The sequence below is a fragment of the Berghia stephanieae genome, chromosome 14, assembly GCF_034508935.2.
Source record: "Berghia stephanieae isolate SIO BIC M18660-M18661 chromosome 14, UCSD_Bste_1.3, whole genome shotgun sequence".
Taxonomy (NCBI): Eukaryota; Metazoa; Mollusca; class Gastropoda; order Nudibranchia; family Aeolidiidae; genus Berghia; species Berghia stephanieae.
Genome location: NC_088373.1, coordinates 11735623 through 11761924, shown reverse-complemented (window position 1 = coordinate 11761924; position 26302 = coordinate 11735623). Strand labels below are relative to the sequence as shown.

The 26302-nt window shown below is 38.8% G+C and overlaps 1 protein-coding gene across 10 annotated transcripts in view; it reads left to right on the top strand.

Annotated features, from left to right (window-relative positions):
* The first annotated feature begins 2259 nt into the window (after nt 1–2259).
* LOC144959991 (AMP deaminase 2-like) overlaps nt 2260–26302 on the top strand; it is a 90749-nt gene continuing 66706 nt past the window's right edge. For 4 of the 10 annotated variants that reach the window (XM_078892902.1, XM_078892899.1, XM_078892896.1 and 1 more), the window contains exons 1-3: nt 2260–2511; nt 4131–4241; nt 8946–9177. In XM_078892902.1, coding sequence (XP_078749028.1) covers nt 4154–4241; nt 8946–9177 — 320 coding nt within the window. In that variant the 5' untranslated portion in view covers nt 2260–2511; nt 4131–4153. Of the gene's footprint in view, nt 2664–4130; nt 4242–8945; nt 9178–18100; nt 18164–26302 lie in introns of all 10 variants that reach the window. The other 6 variants (XM_078892898.1, XM_078892894.1, XM_078892903.1 and 3 more) reach the window with 4 other exon arrangements.

Sequence of the window (26302 nt, the reverse complement as noted above, 5' to 3'; positions counted from 1 at the left end):
CAACACTGCCATACGGAAGTATAACGAACCAACACACAAAACTCTGTGTAACAATGAACTTTTATAGATAGTATGCGCTTGGCTTAGAAGCTCATAACATTGCCATCCGGAAGTATAACGGACCAACACACAAAACTATGTGTAACCATGAACTTTTGTAGTCTGGTGGATACAGTTTAGTGAGAATCACTCACAAACGCGGATGGCAAAATACAATAACAAAGGCTTGAGTGACGTCATCTTCGTTCTATCTATAGTCGGGTTATGTAATACAGTTTAGTGAGAATTACTCATAAACGCGGATGGCAAAAAACAATAACAAAGACCCGAGTGGCGTTAACTTCATTCTATATATAGATATAACAAAATTGACGTCACTCAGGTCGTTGTTATTTTTTTAGCCATCCATTTTCAAAACTAGATCTCACTAAATTAAATTGTATTAACCAGGTTATAAACAATTGTTTTTGTTTTTGTTTTTAATGGTTTTACGGCGCTTGCAACACATTTAGGTCATATCAGCGCCAGTAAAAGGGATGAAAATTGGATAGTAAAAAGTTCTAGAGGTACAATTAAAAGGACTGGAGGAAAAAGTAAGATACATGTGAATGGTTCAAATAGGGAACAGCGTTGATTCCAAGAGCACACTATCAATATACTTAGTTTGAGATCACCTAAAAGTCTCATCCAGTCACAAGCACAGGTTCCCACAAAGAGGAATACACTCAAATGTTTTACAAATCATATATAACATTTAAAAAACATAATACAGTGCATACCACAGAGATGATTTACAAGGAAAAAAATATCATCTCCCAAAACTAACTATACATTTGACTGTTTCCCTTCCAGCCAGGTGTCCGACCAGGGCCAGGACAAAACCAAGTAATCTCATTCCAAGACAAAGACAGAAAGCAATTGGAAAATAGACATGGGGATAGAAGACATGGCAAGTACCTCTCTGCCCACTATGGGAGGTCAGGAACCCCACCCAGTTATAAACGTTTCAGGCTGCACATGGTTTTGTGTGTTGGTAGGCACCTTATTGATACAATGCGTTTAATCTTTTTTTTAGCTCGTAACAATGCCAGCCGAATATACAGTACCAACATATTAAACTCTGTGTAACTTTAATCGTTTATAGTCTGATTAATACTATTTAGTGGGAATTACTCGTAAAAATGGATGGCTACAACAATAACGAGACGTCAATTTCGTTCTATCGGCAAGCGGAAGTTATGAGATTGTTGTTTTGTTTTGTTTTTTTGATTTTTTTTTTATTTGGGGGGGGGGGGGGGGGGGGGGGGGAGGGAGAGGGGGGGTTGGTTTTTTTTTTTGGGTTTTTTTTTTTTTTTTTTGGGGGGGGGGGGGTTGAATGAAATCATAGAATCAATAGAAGGAAAAAAAGTTTACGTCACTCAGCACTTTGTTGTTTCAGATATCAATTTGTATGATTAGTACACACTAAATTCATTCAATGGGACTATATAAACTGTCAAGGTTACACATAGCTTTGTTAGTTAGTATTTTTACAACATTATTGATAGGTACTATGCGACTCTTTCTCTCTCTCTCTCTCTCTCTCTCTCTCTCTCTCTCTCTCTCTCTCTCTCTCTCTCTCTCTCTCTCTCTGTGTGTGTGTGTGTGTGTGTGTGTGTGTCTACTACCGTGACAGGTGTAACCTTTGCCTCTGTGAATTTGAATCATTTTGAATAATCTGATCTTTGTTGTGCCCGTAAAAAGACTTAAATCTTTATCAAAGGAAATAATTCCCGTAAATCTAAACAATCTCTTATTGGTTCACAATTCAAGAGGCAAAGTTTCCCCTTTAGGCAAAGTTACCCCAGTTCACGGTACCCATTTAATCTTCCCTCTCCCCCTCTCTTTCTCGCCCCCCCCCCCCCCCTCTCTCTCTCTCTCTCTCTCTCTCTCTCTCTCTCTCTCTCTCTCTCTCTCTCTCTCTCTCTCTCTCTCTCTAACCGGTAACCAAGAAGTAGAAGAAGAAGAAGAGGGAGGCCTTCCGAAAGCTCCTCGTGCTAAGGGAAACAACCCAAATATTTCCTCAACTACCTCTAAGAAAAATCTAGTACCTTTAATTAACCCTAATTATAGGAAAAACAAACACCCAAGCACTTTTACTGAGAGAGAGAGAGAGAGAGAGAGAGAGAGAGAGAGAGAGAGAGAGAGAGAGAGAGAGAGAGAGAGAGAGAGAGAGAGAGAGAGAGAGAGTAACTGGCATGCATCTAGGTCAGCTTTATCACTTCCGGTCAAAACAGTGTCAGACGTCAAATGAAAATAAAACACCAGCTGATAATGAACGAGACTGGCTTCGCATTTTGCACAACTATTTATCTGCGCGAGTCGCAAGGATCTTTCACTAAACTACTTTTTAAAACTGTGCATTGCATAAAAGGTTGTGCATATCGACTTAAATCAGATTGAAAGATAAGAGCTGACAGGACAGCATTGTAAATTCAGTCACAGGCAAGACTGCCAGCATTCAGCATTTCAGTAAGTTCAGTCTGTCTACAAACGCAGTAGATAGCAGACAGGCTGGGGCTCTGTGTTTCACTTCAGGCTTCATGTTAGTTAGGGATATTGTCCTTCAACTTAATTTGGAATAAATACCATTTTAGTTTTTGTGTCGTGCCATCGAATCTCAAGTATGCAATGTTAACATTTTCATTGCTGTTGTCGTTTTATTCTCAGACTCAGACCTCAGACACGTCTGCCACTAAAGTAAAAGAAAACTGGCAGGCACCTGTCTGGCAATAATTTAAAAAAACCTGGACTTTTGATTAAGGGCAGACCCTGTCTGGCAATTCAATAACCAATAGCCTGGCCTTTTCGTTATTGACAGACGCATTTATCAAGTTGCCAAATTAGGCGAGAAAAATACCAAAATATTCTGAAAAAGGGAGACCTTCCGAAAGCTCCTACACCCCTACTCCTAGTGTAGGCTCTAAGACTCTTACTCCTAGCATTAGCATTTCGTTCAATTTGTATTTTCTCCGTGGATCTTTTGTCATGTGTTTATTTATTCAATTTGTCATGATATAGAAGCATTTAAAAAACTCTAGAACAAACCTCGATAGACTAGATTTGTGAAAGTTTAAAATTTCCTCATTGTTTTGATTCTCGGCTGCCATTATGATTTGTGAAGCATTGAAAGGTAGTGCAAAGCAGTCCTAGGTTGGGTTTTTTTTTTTTCTATTTGGTTAGCTCGAGGTCAGAGAATTTGTTTTCTATTAGGGTTAGTTATAAGTCTTAGTAAAGGTGATAGGGTGTTTGTTTTTCCTATTACTAATACTAGACTATTACTATTAGGGTTAGTTAAAGGTTGAGGGAATATTTGAGTTGTTTCCTTAACACTAGGAGCTTTCGGAAGCCCTCCCGTGCTCAAATGCCAAATCCAGCTTTTTATGACACTTTGAACAGAAACGTCAAACTGACAATTCGCCTTCTTTTTTCAACCTGCAAGAAGCTTAATCATCAAATCGGTTCATAGTCCACCAACCATTAAAATTTTCACTTAATTAAAATCTTCTTTTGCGTCTATAATTTGTTCATTCTGACCACAATTTTGGGTTATTGTCGATGGTCGGGAATTTGTTTATTTCGCAGACGAACCCCTTGGCCTAGGTGTCAGTGTGAATAGACAACTCAGTGGGTTAGACCACTTTTCATTTTGTTCCTTTTAGCTGCACAGGTTCGATCCAATCGTCCCTTTTTTTTTTTTTTTTTTTTTTTTTTTTTTTTTTTTTTTTTGGGGGGGGGGGGGGGGGGGGGGGGGGGCGTTGATTAATTATCTGTTTAGAAATTAGAAAGGGGTTTTCCTATTATCTTTTTCATTGTGATGTCATGTATACACAATCAAGCCAGCCTTTTTTTTAAAGTACATATTTATGTGGGGTTTTTTGTTTTTTTTGCTTCATTGTCAAATTTTTTTATCTGTTTAGAAATTAGAAAGGGGTTTTCCTATTATCTTTTTCATTGTGATGTCATGTATACACAATCAAGCCAGCCTTTTTTTTTAAAGTACATATTTATGTGGGTTTTTTTTGGGTTTTTTTGCTTCATTGTCAAATTATTCACCATATTACCATGTCATCATCTCACTCCTATTCCAGTCAGGTGATTTAAAGCTGCCATCATGTCTTCAGACAGTCACACTACTGTCACTAATGGGAAGACAGAGGAGTCAACCACTGATGCCAGCAAGCGCTCCAATGCCGAGGCTTGTAAGTCATTTTTAAAAGCCTATTCAACGTTGTTGTTCTTACAGACAATCCCAACTATACCAATTTGATCCCCATTTTTTAAGGACAATATTTGGTCAAAATCATCGAATTTTTAAGTCTTAGTAATACTTAATAATAATTCCCCGTGTGGTGTCCGGGGTCCCTCAAATGAGAGGGTCAAGAATAGCCCAACGCCAAGCCAGCGTGTCGTAAAAGGCGACTAATGGTGTGTGATTCCCCCATCTTTGAGTCACCTGGTCCTCCAGGTTGGGGGTTGGCAAAGGGTTAACACCCCTTTCCGTTAAACTCAAACCGTTACAGAAACACAGACAGACAAACTAAATCCTTTTTTTAGCTTGGGCGACCGAAGAGTTTCTGGAATTACAGAATTTATGAAGGACAACAGACAAAGCCGAAAGGACTCTGCTGACCCGATGACGTCTTCGCCAAACAAGCAGCTTCGAATTGCGTCGTGGAACGTTCGCACCATGTATGAAGCAGGAAAAAGCTCTCAAGTTGTGACTGAGATGAGAAGATACAGGCTGCATATACTTGGAGTAAGCGAAACCCACTGGATACAATCCGGACAGAAACACCTCAAGTCTGGGGAGAAGATTTTATATTCAGGAGAGGGGACGGGATTCATACACAGGGAGTAGGAATAATTCTAAGCAAGTTTGCCCAGAAGTCACTGAGAGGATGGGAACAATGCGGAGAAAGGATCATCATGGCGTCCTTTACAACACGGAGTAAGAAGATCAGCATGAACATTGTACAGATCTATGCCCCAACAAATGATGCAACAGATGAGGACAAAGATACATTTTATGGTCTGCTACAACAAGTCATTGACAAGTTGCCAAGGAAAGACATCAACATATTGATGGGAGATGCTAATGCAAAAGTGGGACAGGATAACGTAGGCTATGAAGGTATCATGGGACGTCATGGCATGGGAGAAATGAATGATAATGGAGAGAGGTTTGCAAATTTCTGTGCATTCAACAGTTTGGTGATTGGAGGATCAGTGTTCCCCCATAAGAGGATCCACAAAGCAACTTGGGTCTCACCAGATGGTGTGACAGAGAATCAGATTGATCATTTTTGTATCTCTCGTAGATTCAGACGTTCATTGGAAGATGTGACAGTACAGAGAGGGGCAGATGTTGGATCAGACCACCACCTGCTATTGGCAAAGCTTAAGCTCCGACTCAGAAAACACGGGGCCAGATCACATACAAGAAGAAAATTCGAGGTGAATGCACTTGATGGGGAAAAGAATGAGGAATTCAAACTACAATTGAGTAATAGATTCCAACCTCTTACTGAGCTCGAGGAGGACATAGATGTAGAGTCACATTGGGCAAAGATCAAGGAAGTCTACATAACAACTTGCCATGAGGTATTGGGGGTAAAGAAATCGGAACATAAAGAATGGATAAGTCCAACCACCTTGGACCTTATTGAAAAGAGGAGAACAAGGAAGGAACAAGTGAATGCAAGCCGAACAAGGGCTTCAAGGCTGGATGCACAAGAGCAGTATCGAGCCATAGCTAAGGAAGTCAAAAGATCTGTGAAGAAAGACAAGGAAGCATTCATGAACAGACTTGCCGAGAAAGCAGAAGCAGCAGCGACTGGAGGACACATGAGGATCCTTTATCAAACTACCAAGACACTTGCTGGAAAATATGGGAAACCAGAGGTACCAGTCAAAGACAAAGATGGGAAAACTATTTTTGGAAAAGAGGCTCAATCTGAACGATGGAGGGAACATTTCAACTGCCTTCTGAACAGACCACCACCAGACAACCAGCCAGAAATTTTGCCTGCAAGGAATGAGCTACCAATTAGCTGTGATCCACCATCGATAGCAGAGATTGTGGGTGCCATTAACAAGATGAAAAGGGGGAAAGCTGCTGGACCAGACCAGATTCCACCGGAGGCTCTAAAAGTTGATGCGAAAAGAAATGCTGAGGCCCTGCACCCACTATTTGAGAGAATCTGGAATGACGGGATATTCCCAAAGGATTGGAAGGAAGGACATCTTATCAAGCTTCCAAAGAAAGGGGCCCTCAGTAATTGTAATAATTATCGAGGCATCACTCTTCTTTCTATCCCAGGAAAGGTTTTCAACCGTATTATTTTAGAGAGAATTAAGAATGCAACAGATGCTAAACTGCGGGACGAACAGGCAGGTTTTCGGAAAAAACCGTTCAACCACCGACCAGATTGCCTCTCTGCGAGTCATAGTAGAACAGTCTATAGAATGGAACTCTCCTCTTATTGTCAACTTTCTGGATTACGAGAAGGCTTTCGACAGTATTGACAGAGCAACATTGTGGAAAATTCTGGCACATTATGGACTCCCTGAAAAGATAGTAAACCTCATTAAGGAAATGTATGAAGGATCAAGTTGCAGGGTTGTACATGAAGATCAGCTTACTGACAGCTTTGAAATTAAGACTGGTGTCAAGCAGGGATGCTTGCTCTCACCATTCCTGTTCATCCTTGCCATTGATTGGCTAATGAAGGAAACCTCCAAAGGGAGAAGAAATGGGATACAGTGGACCCCCTGGACACAGTTGGATGATCTGGATTTTGCAGATGATCTGGCTCTTCTGTCCCACACCCAGGACCAGATGCAAGCAAAAACCACAATTATAAACAGCCTCTCGGAATCAATTGGTCTAAGAATTCACCCTGCAAAGTCAAAGGTCTTGAGGATAGGTACGCGTCAAAGGGAGCAGATCAAAGTAAAAGATCAGGAACTCGAAGATATAGACACTTTCTGCTATCTCGGAAGTATAATTGACAAGGATGGAGGCACGGAAGCAGAGGTGAAAGCACGAATAGGAAAGGCACAGGCTGCATTCACATCTTTGAACAGAGTTTGGAGAACTAAAGATATCTCCCTTCAACTAAAGCTAAGACTTTTCAACTCAAACGTGAAGTCTGTCCTACTGTATGGATGTGAAACTTGGAACGCATCACAGGCATGTATAAGGAGGGTACAGATTTTCGTAAACAGGTGCATGCGTAAGCTACTCAGAATAAAATGGATGGATAGAATAAAAAATGAAGAAGTATGGAAAAGAACACAGCAGAAACCAGTGGGAGAGGATATAGGAAGAAGACGATGGAGGTGGATTGGACACACGCTTAGAAAGAATGACTCAACTATAACAAAGAAAGTATTGGACTGGAACCCTCAGGGCAGAAGATCAAGGGGAAGGCCACGAGGAACATGGAGAAGAATTAAAGAAGCTGATATACAAAGAAGTGGTAAGACCTGGAATGAGATAAAAAAGTTGGCTCAGGATAGAGAAGGATGGAAACTGTTTGTCTGTGGCCTATACCCTGACCCAGGGTGAAAAAGGCAATGATGATGATGATGATGAATACTTAATAATAATAATAATGATAAGAGGAAGAACAACTACTACTACTACTACACTACTACTACTACTACTACTACTACTACTACTACTACTACTACTACTACTACTACTATTACAACTATAATAATGATAATAATAATATTGTGGTTGTTCATACACAATTTCAGAAATTACGAATTTCCTTGTCAAATTACTAAAAATTGACATAGAAATTACTAAATTTGAAGTTTTCAATTTGGCATGTCTGTGTAATCCCTTATAGTACCCCATATTGCACACGAGCCAGAGTTCATCACGCTTTCTGTAGTTTTACAGTAACAATTGCTCAGTGTCCTTTGGCTAGAACTCTTGTCTTTCTTACAGACTTAGCTACCTTATCTTTGCAGTGTTGATAGAAGGGTCATGAAAAATATTAAGACTGCACCTAGGAATGATACTGGACCATTTGCTTTTGGGTTTTGTGTTCTTTAAAAAAAAATTGAGCTTTATATAGCACAATATCCACTAAATGTGCTCAAAGCGCTTTACAAGAGGTCCTTGGTCAACAGCAACATTTAACATGTAGGACGGGACATGACGCCTGTTAGGTGATATTACAATTTTTTGGACAAAGACAACGCTGTTAACGACCAGGTACTCAGTTTACACCTGAGTACGGTGAGAGAATGTGAGTAAAGAGCCTTTTCCAAGGACTCGACTATGCGCCGGACGCGAGGCTCGAACCCAGGACTTTCCAATCCGAAAGCGAGTGTCATACCACTAGACCACATAGCCGCACTGAGCTGTAGGAAACCACCACATAATTTATGGCAGTGGTAGGGTAGTCCTTCAGAGCCATAAGATCCATGGAGCTGGAGTGTATCCAGGTTTCTATAGCATAAAACTTTCAATAGCAATTACTTGCTACCCTGTGGATGGGACGCTAGACTATCCCAAGGTACTGTCTTCCAAATCTGACAAACCCAGCTACCCGGGCACTAATACAAGGTGAACAAAGAGGTTCGAAAAAAACCCAACTAAAATAGTCACATAATGTTAAGTTTTAAGTGCTGAAGGGGCAGCGTGGCACAGCGGTACAGTCTTCATACCCAGAAGGTATCGAGTTCAAGTACTCGTTGCACTGTGTGGCCTTTAGCAAGTCACCTCGCCCTAGCTCAGCTTGCGGCTCTGCACTGTGGCTGACACTTGGGTTATGCCAGTCTTCCCTTGGAATAGACCCTGAAGACAACTTTCCACTACGGGATGAATAAAGGGAATTTTAAAAAATTATTTTACTCCACCTAATATCTGTTTCAAATCATTTCAGCTGGCAATGAGTCTCCACTCTTCTCTCCGACAAAGTCCAAGCAGGCAAGAAAGAAACTCAATTCCATCAGCATAACCCCCGACCTCGACGAGGAGCTCAACAAAGCTGGGGAGTCGTTGATGCACTCCATGTTTGGGGCTGACGGGGTCACCTCCCCAAATTTTGAGGTGCCTCGATACCCCATTGAGATGCAGGAGACACGAGATTACTTTGAGAGACAACTATCACAGAGGTATGATTGATTTGACTTTGATCTTGATGATGATGAGGCATGGGAGTGACTTTTTACTTGTTTTTATTTCGTTTTCATACATAACACCATTGATACAATATAACACTTGGAATATATTTACCTGTTACGAAGGGTCACTTGCTTATACAGACTTCAAAGCTATAGAGATATTGTGTAGAAATGAAGAATATACAGGTCATTAAAAAATAATTGAAATATGGCATGGATATTATTATTTTGAACCAGTCTCATTTTTTTTTCTTTAATTTTTGCTAGAATATAATATTCCCAGAAGCCCTAATGTGTGTTTTTCTCACTTTTTTTTTCTAACAAATGTGTGAGGACGTTTTTTTGGGGGGTGGGAGGTGTATTTTGTCACCAGATAATTCGACACCCTGAAAAGTTGATTCTTTATTGTAGTTTGTTTTCAAAAACACAAACTCGCAATTTCTATCTCTCTCTGTTTGTCTCCCACACTCACATAAATTGTCAACAGTATATGAACAACTCTCTCTCTCCATCAAACTCACACATAAACCTACACTACACTCTTCCCTACCCCACCTTTTTTTTTTTTTTCTATCTCTCATAAAAACATATACAAATCCATCACGTTTGCATATCTACATACATGCATAGAATTAATACAATATAATCTTCATTTCTTGAAATTTTTTATCTCTCTCACATTGACCTACCCCAAACATTCCCTTTACGTGCACGTCTTATTAGCAGGTCTGATAATTAATTGTGGGATTTGTAAAAACATTGTTGTAAAGGACAATAATTTACTATTTCCATTACAACACTGAGCTCATAACATCAGACGTACAAACAAGTATCAGACTTACAAATAAGTATGTAGTATCACACCTTCCTCTCAGCACTGCAGGCTTTCGGTTCATTCAGACTCCATCCAACAAGGAACGCACTCTACATTCTGTTTATTTGTGTAGACAAACTTCTTTGTTTTGTCATGCAGACGAAGGGTTTCATTCGATTCGTTCATTGTTTGCATCGTTTCATCCCTAAGCATTTGATTAGTTCCCTGCCTTCAAACAACCATTTCGCCCACTGCCAACAACTTCACACAATGTTGAGGGTAACTATAATTTTCAACATGCGCACGCGCAACTCAGGTGTTGAATAATCTGATGACAAGATACAGTCGAGTTTCGGGTGTTGAATAGCACTCCATTTTTAAAATAAAGATGGTTTGGTTATACAAAATCAAAACAATATGAACCAAACATCGTTTCAGCCTTCATTAGGGACTGAAAAACACTTTCAGAGCTGCCAGCTCCCGTTTTTGTCTTTGTTTATTTTTGATGGGGATTTTTCCCCCTGGTTTTTTTAACTCTTGGTTTTACCCTGATTTTATTCCTTGATGATTTATTGATGCTGATGGGAGAAATATGACTAATTTAGAGTCTGGCTGTATTGTTTACGGTACATTTATAATATATATATATTATTTAATTTAATTCCAAAGGTTTTCAATGTCTCCTAAATTTTCATTCATCAAGACTGATACGAGAATGATTATAATAATTTATATTCTGATTTCTTGAAAATATTTGTAGAAACATTGAATTTTATGTGTGGAAAAGAATTAATTTTTTGGACATCTCGTCATAAGTCTATAGAGTTCATTCGTCCCATTTCCTTAACACTTGTGCCATTCAGGCGCACACATTTCATCCTCTCAGTGAGATTTAGATCCTCAGTGATCTAGATATTATGTTGGGGAAAATTCTTTATTTCATAAATAAAAATAAGTATCTAGACTATCTTGTACCTGGTAAAGAGAAAAGGGAGTCACATTAAATTTGCAGGTTGTTTTGTTTGTTGTTTTGTTGTTTTTTTGTTTTTTGGGGGGGGGGGGGGGGGGGGAAAAATAATTTTGGTCATGTCCGTCTCCTCCTCTTGAAAATAAAATTGTTCAGAGAGTGACTCTATGTATGTAATTGCCTTGTATGTGTTGTATAAATGTATGTATTTGAGAATGGGTGCGTAGCATTATATGCGCGTGTGTGTTTGTGTGTGTGTGTGTGTGTGTGTGTGTGTAGGAGAGAGAGAGAGAGAGAAAATTTGTGATTGAACCAGCTCTTGGGTCATGTAAATCGGGGTTTTATTGATCGGTTGAGCTTTGATATAAAACTTCAGTCAACAGAATCTGTGCAATTGTCTTATGGGGATAGATAATCCATTGTCAAATGGATTTGGTGACACTTTGTTTGATAAAGCTTATCTTCACATTCTCTCTCTCTCTCTCTCTCTCTCTCTCTCTCTCTCTCTCTCTCTCTCTCTCTCTCTCTCTCTCTCTCTCTCTCTCTGTGTGTGTGTGTGTGTGTGTGTGTGTGTGTTTGCGGTCCAACAAATCAGTACAGGTCGAAAGAAAGGGATTGACACATTTGTTTTGTTATCTCATAAAATATTCTGTTTGTTATCATATGCTCTGTACTGTTCCTATCAACAACACGATGCACTTAGAAACACATTGCGACATCAGGCAGTGTGCTTGTTTTCCTTAGTATCAAATGAGTTCTTGCTAATAATATCACCAATTGCAGTTACAGAGTTTGAAGGGAGAAGGAGGGGTAGGGATGGTTGTACTTGTTGGAATAGTTCAGTAAAGTGAGCAACTATTAGTTGCCATCCTTAACCACAATTCTCCTGAGAGAAAAAATTCCTCTATACACCAATCTATTAAAATTACCTGCAACTCGTCAATAAGACTCAAGCGTAAGATTTCTGTAGAAAAAAGACATTGACCTCTTTAAACATTCAGCTTTAAAACAAATTTGCTGGGCGGAGTTCCTGACCTCCCATAGTGGGCAGGGAGGCACTTACGGTGTCTTCTATCCCCTTATATGTTTTCCAACATGCTTTCTGTCTTTGTCTTGGAATAATATTAATTGGTTTTGTCCAGGCTACGACCGGATACCCTGGCTGAGAAGGGAAACAGTCACATGTATAGTTAGAGTTTTGGGAGATGATTTGTCTTGTAAATCATCTCTCTGTCATGCACTGTATTTATGTTTTGTTTACATATTATGTTTGATTTGTAAACATTTGAGTGTATTCCTGTTAGTAGGGAACTGTGCTTGTGTCTGGATGAGACTTTTAGGTGATCTCAAACTAAGTACTTGGATAGTGTGCTCTTGGAATCTACATCTGTTTCCTATTTGAACCAATTCCTCTTTGTCTTCTTTTTTCTTGGGTGCTTTAATTGTAATTCTAGAACTTTTTACTATCCCATTTCCTTCTTTTTTACTGGCGTTGATATGACCTCAATGTGTTGCAAGTGCCGTAAAACCCTTAATAACAATAACAATGAAACATTTTGACCGTCGACTTTTGTCAAAAAGTTTTGGATACCTCAGAAGTATCAGGTTTGAAATGTGTTGGCAATTTGGATCGATTTCATTCTAGTATATCCTGGTATGAAGTAGGCTAAATATTTTCTGGCTAAAATAATATAAGTTGTTTTGTCAGTCCATAGCAGCTCATGGGGATTATGTGAGTTGTAATGTGGCATGGGAGTTTGTCCGTGCATCACAAATGGAATCAATGAATGTGTGTCACTGGGTCATAGATAACTAAGGAATTCTTCATTTATCGCCTTCAAGCACATGAACACTTGTCTTGTCTGAAGGTATTGATTACACGTGACCTTGTGTAACACTCGAGCAAGGCTTTGAAAGATTTTTAAAACTGTAAAATGTGTGGCTATGTGGTCTAGTGGTATGGCACTCGCTTTCGGATCAGAAGGTCCTGAGTTTCGAGCCTCGCACAGCGCATAGTTGAGTCCTTGGAGAAGGCTCTTTACTCACATTCTCTCACCTTACTCGGGTGTAAAATGAGTACCTGGCCGTTAACAGCGTTGTATCTGTCCGAAAAGAAAAAAATTGTAATATCACCTAAAAGGCATCATGTCCTGTCCTACATGTTAAATGTTGCTGTTGGCTGGGACCACATGCAAAGCGCTTTGAGCACGTTTAGTGGATATTGCACTTTATAAAAGCTCATTTTTTTATTAATGTGTTATGACAAAGTATACCAACTGCTTGGTTGAACATGATACCGTAATAATGATTTTTTTAAAGTATAAATATCCCATACAACTATTGCCCTTGCTCAGATTCCCCTTAGAGGTCATGAGAGCAAAATTGCCAAACATATACGAGGTGACTAAGAAAAGATAAAGATCTGAACAAGTGTTTATGAAAGGTGCCAGACAAAGCAAGAAAGAAGAATACAGGGAAAAAAAAACCACCCCAAAAAATCAGTCTACCTCAACTGGGGATCGAACCTCAGACCTTCTGATTCCCGGTCAGATGTGCTACCATTACCATTAATTTGACTAAGAAAAGCTGTGTAGGCAGCAGAAGAGAGAGAGAGAGAGAGAGAGAGAGAGAGAGAGAGAGTAGAAAAAACAATGAAATAATAGAAAGATAAATCATAATCGCCGAAGTGCTGCAGACATCATCAGCAAATCTAATTATTTAGACGGTTGGATAGAATGGACTGTGACACATTACCTCAAAGATAATTAATTCAACATGGGGTATAGAAGCAAGTAATCTAGGGATTGACAAATAGAATAATGGTGTGACCAACATCAAATACATTCTCGTACGATGAAGGATCAGAAAAAAATATCGACTTCACCGGGGGTCGATCCAGGTCCCGTTGCATGGCAATTAAGTACTCTACCACCTGAGCTGATGGGAACCCCATTGAAGGGTATGGAAAGATTAAATTGAGAAAAAAAATGTGGCATCAACTCTTTTGTTGTTTTTATTTTTGGGGTCGCTAAATAAATAAAAATAAATAAGGTCACTCACGTATTTTTTTTTGCCGATACAATTGTTTCTATGTCCTCCATTTCGTCAGTCCACATTTATCCGTTGTATGCTTTTTCTTTCGAGATTATCGAGCACTGTCGTACCTGCAAGTACCGACCAACAATATAGATAGTATGCAGATGACGTCACTCAGGCCTTTGTTATTGTTTTTGCCATCCGTGTTTGTGAGTTGTTCTCACTAAACTGTATTAACCTGACTATAAACGTTCATGGTTACACAGTGTTTGTGTGTTGGTCCTTTATACTTCCGGATGGCAATGTTGTGAACTCCTTGGCCAAGCGCATTCTATATATACATACATATTGCTGTATTCTAGCGGAAAATATGAAAAGAATGAAGTCATTGGCAGTTGAAGTTGGGCAAGGCTGGATGTAATGTGGTCTAAAATAACCAATTAATGGGCATGATCTATATTCATGACGTAACTATAGATAGAATGCGCTTGGCCAAGGAGTTCACAACATTGCCATCCGGAAGTATAACGGACCAACACACAAACTCTGTGTAACCATGAACTTTTATAGATAGTATGCAGATGACGTCACTCAGGCCTTTGTTATTGTTTTTGCCATCCGCGTTTGTGAGTTGTTCTCACTAAGCTGTATTAACCAGACTATAAAAGTTCATGGTTACACAGAGTTTGTGTGTTGGTCCGTTATACTTCCGGATGGCAATGTTGTGAACTCCTTGGCCAAGCGCATTCTATCTATATATAGATCGCTCCCATTAACTGAGTGGGTCGATTTGTTTGTGACACCTTGTGTATTGTGAAACACGCCAGTGTGTCAGGAAATCAGGATAGTCGGTTGTAATGCACATAGGGATTGACACTGGAACAACATAGATGTCACGGGGCTGATAACAGTAACCAGCGTTGGCATAACTATGGCATATTATTATTATTACCGTTTTGACCATTTGTTGTTGAGGTTGTTGTTTGTAACCAAAAGTAAAAATACAAAAAGTAGGTATAGATAGGATGAAGATGACGTCACCCAGGCCTTTGTTATTGTTCTTTTTTTCTTTTTTTTTTGCCATTTATGTTTATGAGTAATTCTCACTAAACTGTATAGATAGAATGCGCTTGGCCAAGGAGTTCACAACATTGCCATCCGGAAGTATAACGGACCAACACACAAACTCTGTGTAACCATGAACTTTTATAGTCTGGTTAATACAGTTTAGTGAGAACAACTCACAAACGCGGATGGCAAAAACAATAACAAAGGCCTGAGTGACGTTATCTGCATACTATCTATAGATAGTTCGAAGTTGACGTCACTCAGGCCTTTGTTATTGTTTTTTTGCCATCCATGTTTATTAGTAATTCTCACTGACTGTATTGACCAGACTATAAAAGTTCATGGTTACACATAGATTTGTGTGTTGGCCCGTTATACTTCCGGATAGCAATGTTGTGAGTTTCTTAGCCAAGCGCACACTATCCATAGTTTGCAAATGACTTATTGTTCTTCCTTAATTCGATCGAAGTCATATTGTGTGTTTTATATATTATAAGAAGTGTTCATACATATTAGATACTGTGTTATGATTGAATTATGTGGAGGAAATAGGAAAGTATGTTGATTGTTGTGTTGGCGGAAATTGTGTGTGCTTGTTTAATTTAATTTTTATTTTTTATTTTTTTTTTTTTTTGTATTTATTTATTTCATTTATTATTATTATTTGTTTTTGTTATTGCTAAAACATTCGACATTATCACTGTGTTATAATTTTCCATGAATACGCCAAATTTAGGTCATTATTAATACTGATCAGCACAAGACCGACATGAGTATGTTGACAAATCTTTTTGTCAGAAGGACTTTCCACCTGTCCTACATGTACCCGATGTGGGCAAGAACCCGAAACGGCAGAGCATCTCGTTGAACGGTGTGTTGTGACGATGCTACCGGGCGGGTTCGCGACGGTGCACGAATGCGGATCGGACTTTGCTGATTGGGTCGATCGTCATAACATAGTAGTGTGAGAACCATAAGAAGCTGCTGCCATTTCCGACGGGGACGGTGCCCCCTTTTCGAGCCGAGATAAGTCCCAGCAACCCTTGTTCGCAGATTCTCTGATGGAAGTCGGTTTGGACGAATTCAATCCTTCGAGGGCGCGGGGACATACGCTCCTCGAAACTAGGTGAGAAGTTGCCAGGCTTCTCCACCAGTAAGAGGAGACGCTGGGTGGTAGCGAATCGGCTTCGGTCGAGAACCTGCCTCACGGCAAAATCGCTTCATCAGTGGGGACTTTCCACCTGTTCAACATGTACCCGATTTGGGAAAGGAACCCGAAACCGCAGAGCATCTAGTTGAACGGTGTGTTGTGGCGAAGCTTCCGGGCGGGTTTGCGACGGTGCACGAATGCGGTAAAGAATTTGCTGATTGGGTCGATCGTCATAACATAGTAGTGTGAGCACCATTACAAGCTGAATGCCATTTCTGAGCAGAATATACAATTTAGACAATAGATAATATGCTTGAAGTAAAAATAAATAAATAATGACCTGAGAGAGAGAGAGAGAGAGAGAGAGAGAGAGAGAGAGAGAGAGAGAGAGAGAGAGAGAGAGATATAGAAAGGGGGGGGGGGGGGAGTGACAGGGGGAAAAGTGAGAGAAAGTGACACACACACAGGGAGAGAGAGAGAGAGAGAGAGAGAGAGAGAGAGAGAGAGTAACGGATAGGGAAGTGGGAGGAGGGGACAAGGGGAGATTTATGATTAATTATGTAAAATTGAACCATTAAGTTTTATTTACACATAAACTGTCCGCTCCCATCATTGCGAACTAAACGATGACCCGATGCAATGACTCAGTAGTTTATATTATAGTGACAGGTCCGTGACCTTTGCAACAGACATAATATAGCCTTTCTTTGTGTTCTCTCTATACGACCTTGAAAATGTTATACGTGTCAAAGGCGTTATTTAGAGAGTATTAGAGAGATGCTTAAAGTTTTGAAAAAAGAAAAGAAAAGAAAACAGAAATAATGAGGAAGGAATTATTTAGAGAGAGAGAGAGAGAGAGAGAAGGGGGGGGGGGGATTACTGTGGAAATAAAATTGGAACATTCATTTTTATATACCATATAAACTGTCCGCTCTCATCATTGTAAACTAAGCGATGACCCGGTTACTCAATATCATTTAGTGATCGTCGCGTGTTCGTTGCTACAGGCATAAAACATTTATCTATATTCTCTCTATATATCATAGTCATATGGATAGATTGAAGTTGACATCACTCGTGTCTTTGTTATTGATTTTTGCCATCCACGTTTATGAGTAATTCTCACTTAACTGTATTATCCAGAGTTCATGGTTACACATAGTTTTGTGTGTTGGTCCGTTATTCTTCCGGTTGGCAATGCTGTGAGCTTCTTAGCCAAGCGCATACTATCTAAATGTTGTTTGAAAATGTTATGTGTCAAAAGAATAAGTAAAAGTTTGTGTGTGTGTGTGTTTGTTTGTTTTTGGATTTTGTTTGTTATTGTTTTATTTTTTTTTTTATTTTTGTATTATATTTTTTTTCCCATTGATGGCATTCGTTTTTGTTGTTATTAGGGTTAATAAAGGACATTGAAAAAAAAATGTTGTTTTTAAAAAAGATAAACTGTATAAATAATTTCAGAAAATGAAAACAAAAACAACAACAAAATATCTAAACATTATCTCAAGCTCTTTGTTGAAAGTTCTGATTCGACTGTTTCTTTAAAAACTAAACCTCTACTTTTTTTTTTCTGCGTAGTCATTATGCAGATATAATACTAGAACGAGACGAGCTGATTTTCTCTTGCCTCCCCTTTAATTTCGCGGACTTTTTTCAGAACGAGGCGTGAGAGTGGCTAATAAAGCAGAGCATAATGTCACACGAGTACTACACTACTCGCTCACAATTCACAAGCCTCGCTTTGTTTTCTGTGATACTTGAAGATTGTCTCTTTGATTTAGATTTTTTTTTAAAGTATCTATATATCTTCTGTCCTTTTAAAACGTATTTTTGGCGTTGAAAGGATTAATAGACCTTGACCTTGTATGTAATGTTTCAGCGATTCCTTCAACATGGCGGACGACTTCCTGACCTACGGCGTCAAACGGGGATCATGGTCAAGGTAACGCGGGAGGCAACTCCTTATCAATGAAAACGAGTTATTTTGCGTTTACATTTATTTCGATTCTTTACCTTACCCTTTGCGTTTGGAGCTTTTGGTGGCAAATGTTAATTGTTTGTTTGAGTTGTTTTGGTTTTCTTCTTTTGTTTCTTTGGGTTTGTTTCTGTTTGATTTTTTTTTTTTTAGTTTTAGAACTTTGAGAGATATTGTTTTGAAAACCTTCGCTTTTTGAAATCATATTATTAGAGTGGTTGCTTTTTAAATAATTTTTTGTTTTATTGTTTGTTTGTTTTTTTTGCTTTGCTTTGGGGTTTGTTTTTTTTTTTGTTTTTTTTTTTAATTTATTTTTTTTTTTCTGTTTGTTGGTTTGTTTTTTGGGGGTTTTTATTTTGGTTGGGTTTTTTTGGGGTTTTTTAAAAATTTTATTATTAATTTTATTAATTATAATTGTATGCGTATTTGTTTACGAGTTAGGTAACCCAAATAGGTACTTATTGTTATAATATAAAAATGTTCACACCAGCCCTTCACCCCCCCCCCCCCCCCCCAATCAGCCATTTCAACAGTGGTAGACTAGGCCATAACTTGAAATTGGTTATCGTTATCAAACCTTGTAAATATGTACGCATGTGCTCATTTGTTATCTATGGCACTTGTTACCCCCGCACCCTCTTCCCGACACATTCGCTCCTTTCCTTCCCCATTTTTCCCTTCTTCCCAGCAGAACCTCGATATCAAATGACTGACGACTTAATGTTATCAGAACCTCGAATTGTAAACACTAAGCTACTTGTAGCTGTGAGCTGTGAGAGTATGTACATAATAGCTTTTTTAACAAACAAAAATTAAGTTGATAAAACGTTAAACAATCAAAGCAAATACAATTAAATAATTAACAAGGAATGTTTCGGGCTGCATACCGCCTCAGCCAATATTGGTAATAAAACTTCGATACAGTACGTTAAGTATGAAGTGTGTCGAGTGTTCTGCCGTAGTCTGAAACGAACACGGAAGTCCCAGGTTTTGAGAATGGAAGATGAGGGTCATTTTATGTGAAGGACGAGTTTTCTAGTAAAACGTTTAAATATCTACGTGTTTTCCGGTGTATGGGATTGGTCCATGTTTGTCGGTTGAAGGAGGGAGCAATCCCCCCCCCCCCCCAAAAAAAAAAAAAAAAAAAAAAAAACCAGCGCTCAGATGGACCCCGCTGGGTAATCTCAATAGGGGAAGACCACTGGAAACTTGGAGATTGCTTTGATATAGCAGAAATGACATCCTTCGGTTGGACCTGGGGTAAAGTCCTGAAGCTGGCAGAAGAGAGAAATCACTGGCGCGTATCATGTCAGCTTATATCGCATTTTTCAGGGTTGCCATAATGAATGCCATATCTCCATGCATCTCGGTTCAGAACATCATCTTCCTCCAGGCCCAGTTCTTTCATATCGTTCTTTACCTTATCCAACCATCTTGTCTTTGTTTGGGCGTCCCTTTTTCCTCTTTCCCGCTAATTGTAAGTCCAATACTTTCTTTCCCACGTACTCCTCCCTCGCTAGTCTCTTTACTGGCGCTCCAACTTACTGTCGACCTTATGTGTTTATGAAACACCAAAGAGGAGTAAGTTAAAGTAAATTTCCAGTGTACGGTAGCTTGGTGGTCTTGTGGCATGACACTTAGCTTGTACTATTTCTATCCCAAGGCCTTTCCATTTTCACCTTTTTATTAGTAATTTTTTACTACATTTCTCAGTACTTTGTGACATGACACTTGTCTCGTACTGTTTCTATACGAAGGTCTTCCCATTTTCACCTTTTTATTAGTAAATTTTTACTACATCTCTCAGTACTTTGTGACATGACACTTGTCTCGTACTGTTTCTATCCCAAGGCCTTTCCATTTTCACCTTTTTATTAGTAATTTTTTACTACATTTCTCAGTACTTTGTGACATGACACTTGTCTCGTACTGTTTGTATCCGAAGGTCTTCCCATTTTCACCTTTTTATTAGTAAATTTTTACTACATCTCTCAGTACTTTGTGACATGACACTTGTCTCGTACTGTTTCTATACGAAGGTCTTCCCATTTTCACCTTTTTATTAGTAAATTTTTACTACATCTCTCAGTACTAAGACTGTAATCGAGTACTGCCATGCCGTACTCTGGGGGGAAAGCACGTATTAAAAATTTTAGCCAGAAAACTCATTCTTTAAATATCGATCGATTAAAACGACCCTCATTTTGATCATTGAAAAAAAAACTCTCAAACCTAGGACTTCACCGAAGTTATGTTTTTCGGTTTGTGTAGATTTTTTTTTTGTTTTGTTTGTTAAGGACATCGTTCCTCTTAAACAACAGAAGTAGAAGGGTTTATAGTTTGCAAATGAAAGTGATAATAAATAATATTGTGAACATTTTAAAAAATGATATGAGAAGTGGAAGATAATGAGATTATGTGCGTGCGCGCGCACTCGAGAGAGAGAGAGAGAGAGATGTATCTCAGTTAACTCTGATTAGAGGTTTGGAGAGAGCAGGGAGTGGGGGATCGAATAAGTAAAGTTGAAGGGGTGGGGGATGAAAGATAGGTAGAGAGAGAGGGAGAGAGAGAGAGAGAGAGAGAGAGAGAGAGAGAGTAGTTTGATAAAATATTTAGAGAGAGAGAGTAGTTTGATAAGATATTTAAAGAGAGAGAGAGAGAGAGAGAGAGGTTAATGAGAGCACTTGAGAAAGAAAGAAGCAGACTGTAGGCCGGAAAGTGAGTAGAAGAAGAATAAGAAGAAGTTGGAGGAGAGAGAGGATGAATGGAAGGAGAGAGAGAGAGAGAGAGAGAGAGAGAGAGAGAGATTATGTGTATTTGACTTGACTAAACGCACCTTGACGCCATCGTTGTTACCATGACAACCGAGCCGCTCCAATTAATAATTGTTTCTCCATTGATTCTCACGGCGACCGTAATTGAGGCGTGCATGCACCGATGGCGTATGGATATCGCCATCATGGGCGGGGACGGAGTGGGGAGATGAAGACGACGATCACCCGACGACGATAACGAAAATGATTATAAGAACAAGAATATATTTTTTTAAATGGAGCATTTACATAGCGCAAAATCCACTAAACGTGCTCAGAGCGCTTTACAATGGGACCCTTACCAACACCTGAACAAGTGTGTATGGAAGGTACCAGACAAAGCAAGAAAGAAAAATGGAAGAAAAAAAAGTCTACCTCGACTGGGGATCGAACCTCAGACCTTCTGATTTGTGGGATGGTTTTTCTCTTCCATTTTCTTTCTTGCTTTGTCTCACACCTTTCATACACACTTGGTTTTTCTCTTCCATTTTCTTTCTTCCTTTCACCCACACCTTTCATACACACTTGGTTTTTCTCTTCCATTTTCTTTCTTGCTTTGTCTCACACCTTTCATACACACTTGGTTTTTCTCTTCCATTTTCTTTCTTGCTTTGTCTCACACCTTTCATACACACTTGGTTTTTCTCTTCCATTTTCTTTCTTGCTTTGCCTCACACCTTTCATACACACTTGGTTTTTCTCTTCCATTTTCTTTCTTGCTTTGTCTCACACCTTTCATACACACTTGGTTTTTCTCTTCCATTTTCTTTCTTGCTTTGTCTCACACCTTTCATACACACTTGGTTTTTCTCTTCCATTTTCTTTCTTGCTTTGTCTCACACCTTTCATACACACTTGGTTTTTCTCTTCCATTTTCTTTCTTGCTTTGTCTCACACCTTTCATACACACTTGGTTTTTCTCTTCCATTTTCTTTCTTGCTTTGTCTCACACCTTTCATACACACTTGGTTTTTCTCTTCCATTTTCTTTCTTGCTTTGTCTCACACCTTTCATACACACTTGGTTTTTCTCTTCCATTTTCTTTCTTGCTTTGTCTCACACCTTTCATACACACTTGGTTTTTCTCTTCCATTTTCTTTCTTGCTTTGTCTCACACCTTTCATACACACTTGGTTTTTCTCTTCCATTTTCTTTCTTGCTTTTTCTCACACCTTTCATACACACTTGGTTTTTCTCTTCCAATTTCTTTCTTCCTTTCACCCACACCTTTCATACACACTTGGTTTTTCTCTTCCATTTTCTTTCTTCCTTTGTCTCACACCTTTCATACACACTTGGTTTTTCTCTTCCATTTTCTTTCTTGCTTTGTCTCACACCTTTCATACACACTTGGTTTTTCTCTTCCATTTTCTTTCTTGCTTTGTCTCACACCTTTCATACACACTTGGTTTTTCTCTTCCATTTTCTTTCTTGCTTTGTCTCACACCTTTCATACACACTTGGTTTTTCTCTTCCAACTTCTTTCTTGCTTTGTCTCACACCTTTCATACACACTTGTTCAGATCTTTATCTTATATTGGTGCTTGCCCCTTAATTTCTTAATTCTTACCAACACCTAACACTTGTTAAGAGCAAACTTGTAAATAATTGCACGTAGATATGTATTTTGCCATCCGCGTTTATGAGTAATTCTCACTAAATGTATTAACCAGACTATAAACGTTTAGGGTTACACATAGTTTTGTGTGTTGGTCCGTTATACTTCCGGATGGCAATGTTTTGAGTTTCTTAGCCCCGCGCACACTATCTATAGATAGGATGAAGATAACATAATTCAGGTCTTTGTTATTGTTTTTTTGTTTTTTTTTGCCATCTACGTTAATGAGTAATTCTCACTAAACTGTATTAACCAGACTATGAACGACCAAGATTAGACATAATTTTGTGTGTTGGTCCGTTATACTTCCGGATGGCAATGTTTTGAACTTCTAAGCCAAGCGCACACTATCAATAAATTTAAGTTCTGTCTTCTTGTGTATTTGGAAAAGTCGGAAGATAACGAAGTAAAATAAAGTAATAAGCTATAAATGCATGCTTTAACCTTTAGATTTGTCAAGGCAAATACAATAGATAGTATGCAGATGACGTCACTCAGGCCTTTGTTATTGTTTTTGCCATCCGCGTTTGTGAGTTGTTCTCACTAAACTGTATTAACCAGACTATAAAAGTTCATGCTTACACAGAGTTTGTGTGTTGGTCCGTTATACTTCCGGATGGCAATGTTGTGAACTCCTTGGCCAAGCGCATTCTATCTATACATTTGTTATGATACAGTCAGTTGTTATTTTACACACACACACACACACACACACATACACATATTTTTGTATGTGTGTGTTTGGGGGGGGGGGGGGGGAAGAGAGAGAAAAGGAAAAAGAGATCAGTTGGTTGATGGACAGACCAGCAGATATATAGATAGAATGCGCTTGGCCAAAGAGTTCACAACATTGCCATCCGGAAGTATAACGGACCTACACACAAACTCTGTGTAACCATGAATTTTTATAGTCTGGTTAATACAGTTTAGTGAGAACAACTCACAAACGCGGATGGCAAAAACAATAACAAAGGCCTGAGTGACCTCATCTTCGAACTATCTATAGATAGATAGATTTCGAGACAGGGAGGGAGAGGGAGAGAGAAGGAAAGAAATAGATAGTTTCAAATAGAGAGGAAAAGAAGAGAAGATTCATTGATTAACTCAACTATTAAATGTTTTATCAACACATCTTATGTAATGATTTACAATTTAAGATCGTCTCACGAGATAGTAATGGTATAACCAATATCCTGTGACAGATGCTTGACAAAAAAAAAAAAAACTGAAAAAGAAAACAACAAAAACAAATTAAGCACACCATCCGTACACGACATACACACATACACACGCAGAGGAGAGAGAGAGAGAGAGAGAGAGAGAGAGAGAGAGAGAGAGAGAGAGAGAGAGAGAGAGAGAGAGAGAGTAAAAGCGAACTGAAAATTTTGCTTTGGCAATGGGCTTTTTAACATTTATTTGATTGCCGAATGAAATGACACTAATGAGGCTAAGATAAGAGGCAGAGGAGACACAAATTCGTATTTCTACGGATGTTTCGTCCTTGTGAGCAGGTCTGTCTTGTTATGAACGGGTGGTATGAAAAGGCACTCTTGAGTAAACTCAGTGGAGACGATTGCAAAGATAATCAACTCTAATAATCTTATGCAACTCCCATCGAACTAGCGACATGGTGAGAATAATATATTTAATTAACAATAGGGAGCGCATTGAAGACGGTGCAATCTGCGGAAGTGCGCTATATGAATACCCGATTATTACCTTTCAGTGGATTATAACATTACAAAATCGTCGTTATCATCATCATCATCATCATCATCATCATCATCATCATCATCGTTCAAGTCGTCGGCATAGCCACCACTCACCACCACCACCCTCCCTGCCGTCATCATCATAATCTAGTGCGGCTATGTGGTCTTGTTGTATGAAACTCGCCTTCGGACCGGAATGTCCAGGGTTCGAGTTACGCTATTAGTGGCGCATAGTTGATTACTCGGAAAAAGGATTTTTACTCTCACATTCTCACACCACACTCAGGTGTAAAATGAGTACCTAGTCGTTAACAACGTTGTCACTGTCGAAAAAACAAAAACAAAACTGTAATATCGCCTGCCTAACTCGCGTCCGTCATGTCTCGAGATAGACTGATTTTTTGGGATGATTTTTTTTCTTCTTTCTTGCTTTGTTGTCACCTTTCATACACACTTGTTCAGATATTTATCTGACACCGGTACCTGTTCACTAATATCTCGATTTGATAAATAGGGCTTACCATTTAGACGACGCCGTCAAAATATGACCCAGATTTTTTCATAATTAGATGCTAATGACCGCAACTATGCTGCAATTGACCCTTAACCTCACAGACTAGGGAGTCCTGTATTCTCTATGCTTAACCCTCTCCTTACCATCCATAGGAAAATCGTCACGTTCTACACGATACAACCAACAGCTTTCTCATTCTGATATCCTTTGGACATCACAAATTATAAAGAAAATACTTTGTTATAGCGATAAAAATTACACACTGGACAATTAATTATATGTATGGCATGTACTTGTTCCTATTCTATTTGAGTAGAAAAAGAAATATTTGTGTGTTGGGTGGGTGTGTAGTTTCACGGAAAATTCTGAAAATGGCTGGTAAGGAGAGAGTTAAGCGTATCATGCGCATCCAACCAAACTTTGGTTTCCACATAGCTTAGCAGCAGACCGAAGGAGCCACGCGAATACATGAAATCTGTTTACTCTGAGAGAAATGTCTACGGAGTCCACAACCAAGGTCTTACTGCCTGGCCGAAATGCCCCTTCTTTTATTTTGTAGGAAAACCAGGAGCATTCATTTTGAATAATTAATTTTATCGTGGTCTAAAAATAGATCGACAGTAATTTTTGATAAATATTACCATTTGTTTCATTTTTTTTTTAAATCAATATCCAGACATAATTTGATACAGGATCGTGTTTTTATGAGTATGTGCTTCATTTGCCACTTACCTAACAACCACATTTTTATGGTTATTTTTTCTTCTTCTGTTATTAACTATCGAATGTGAGTGGTCAAGGCCAGGAGCACGTGTTTACCACCACGTGCTGCCAGACTTTTGGTTTGACGGCGTCGTCATCCAAATGGCTAGCTCTATCTTGTAAGTGTGAGCCAGATTCTTATGGTTGCATCTTTGTCATGGGAGTTCTCTCAAACCCACGAAATATATACACTTTTACACCCATGTTAAATGGAGCCCATTAACTCACTCAGTCGTAGAGATTTTTGCTAGTTTTCAAAATGGGACAAAAATGTATTAAAAATGAGCATGTACATAGTTTTATTCAACGACCATTGCCATGGAAAAAAAACTAAAAACATTAGCTTTGATACTACGCCTCTAATTTGTCTCAGAAATATGTAATAAATAGGCATGGGGTAAGCTACGGATATAGTCGGTGTTAGGGTCGTTAGGTTAGTTAAAGTGTTCGTTCGTGCAATGAAAAAATACATTTTTTTCTCGTTTTGTAACTTTAAAAAAAATATTTAATACATAACAAAGCTTCAAATTATTATAACAAAAGCTTGCGATGGCCCGCAGATTGTTTCAACTTTTTAAGCCTAAGCCTTAAAAAGCCGAGACTTCAAACACATTCATGTTGGTTTCCAAAGAATTTGCTCAATTTATCCCGCGCGACCCAGAAAAGAAAATTTAATAAACAGATAGA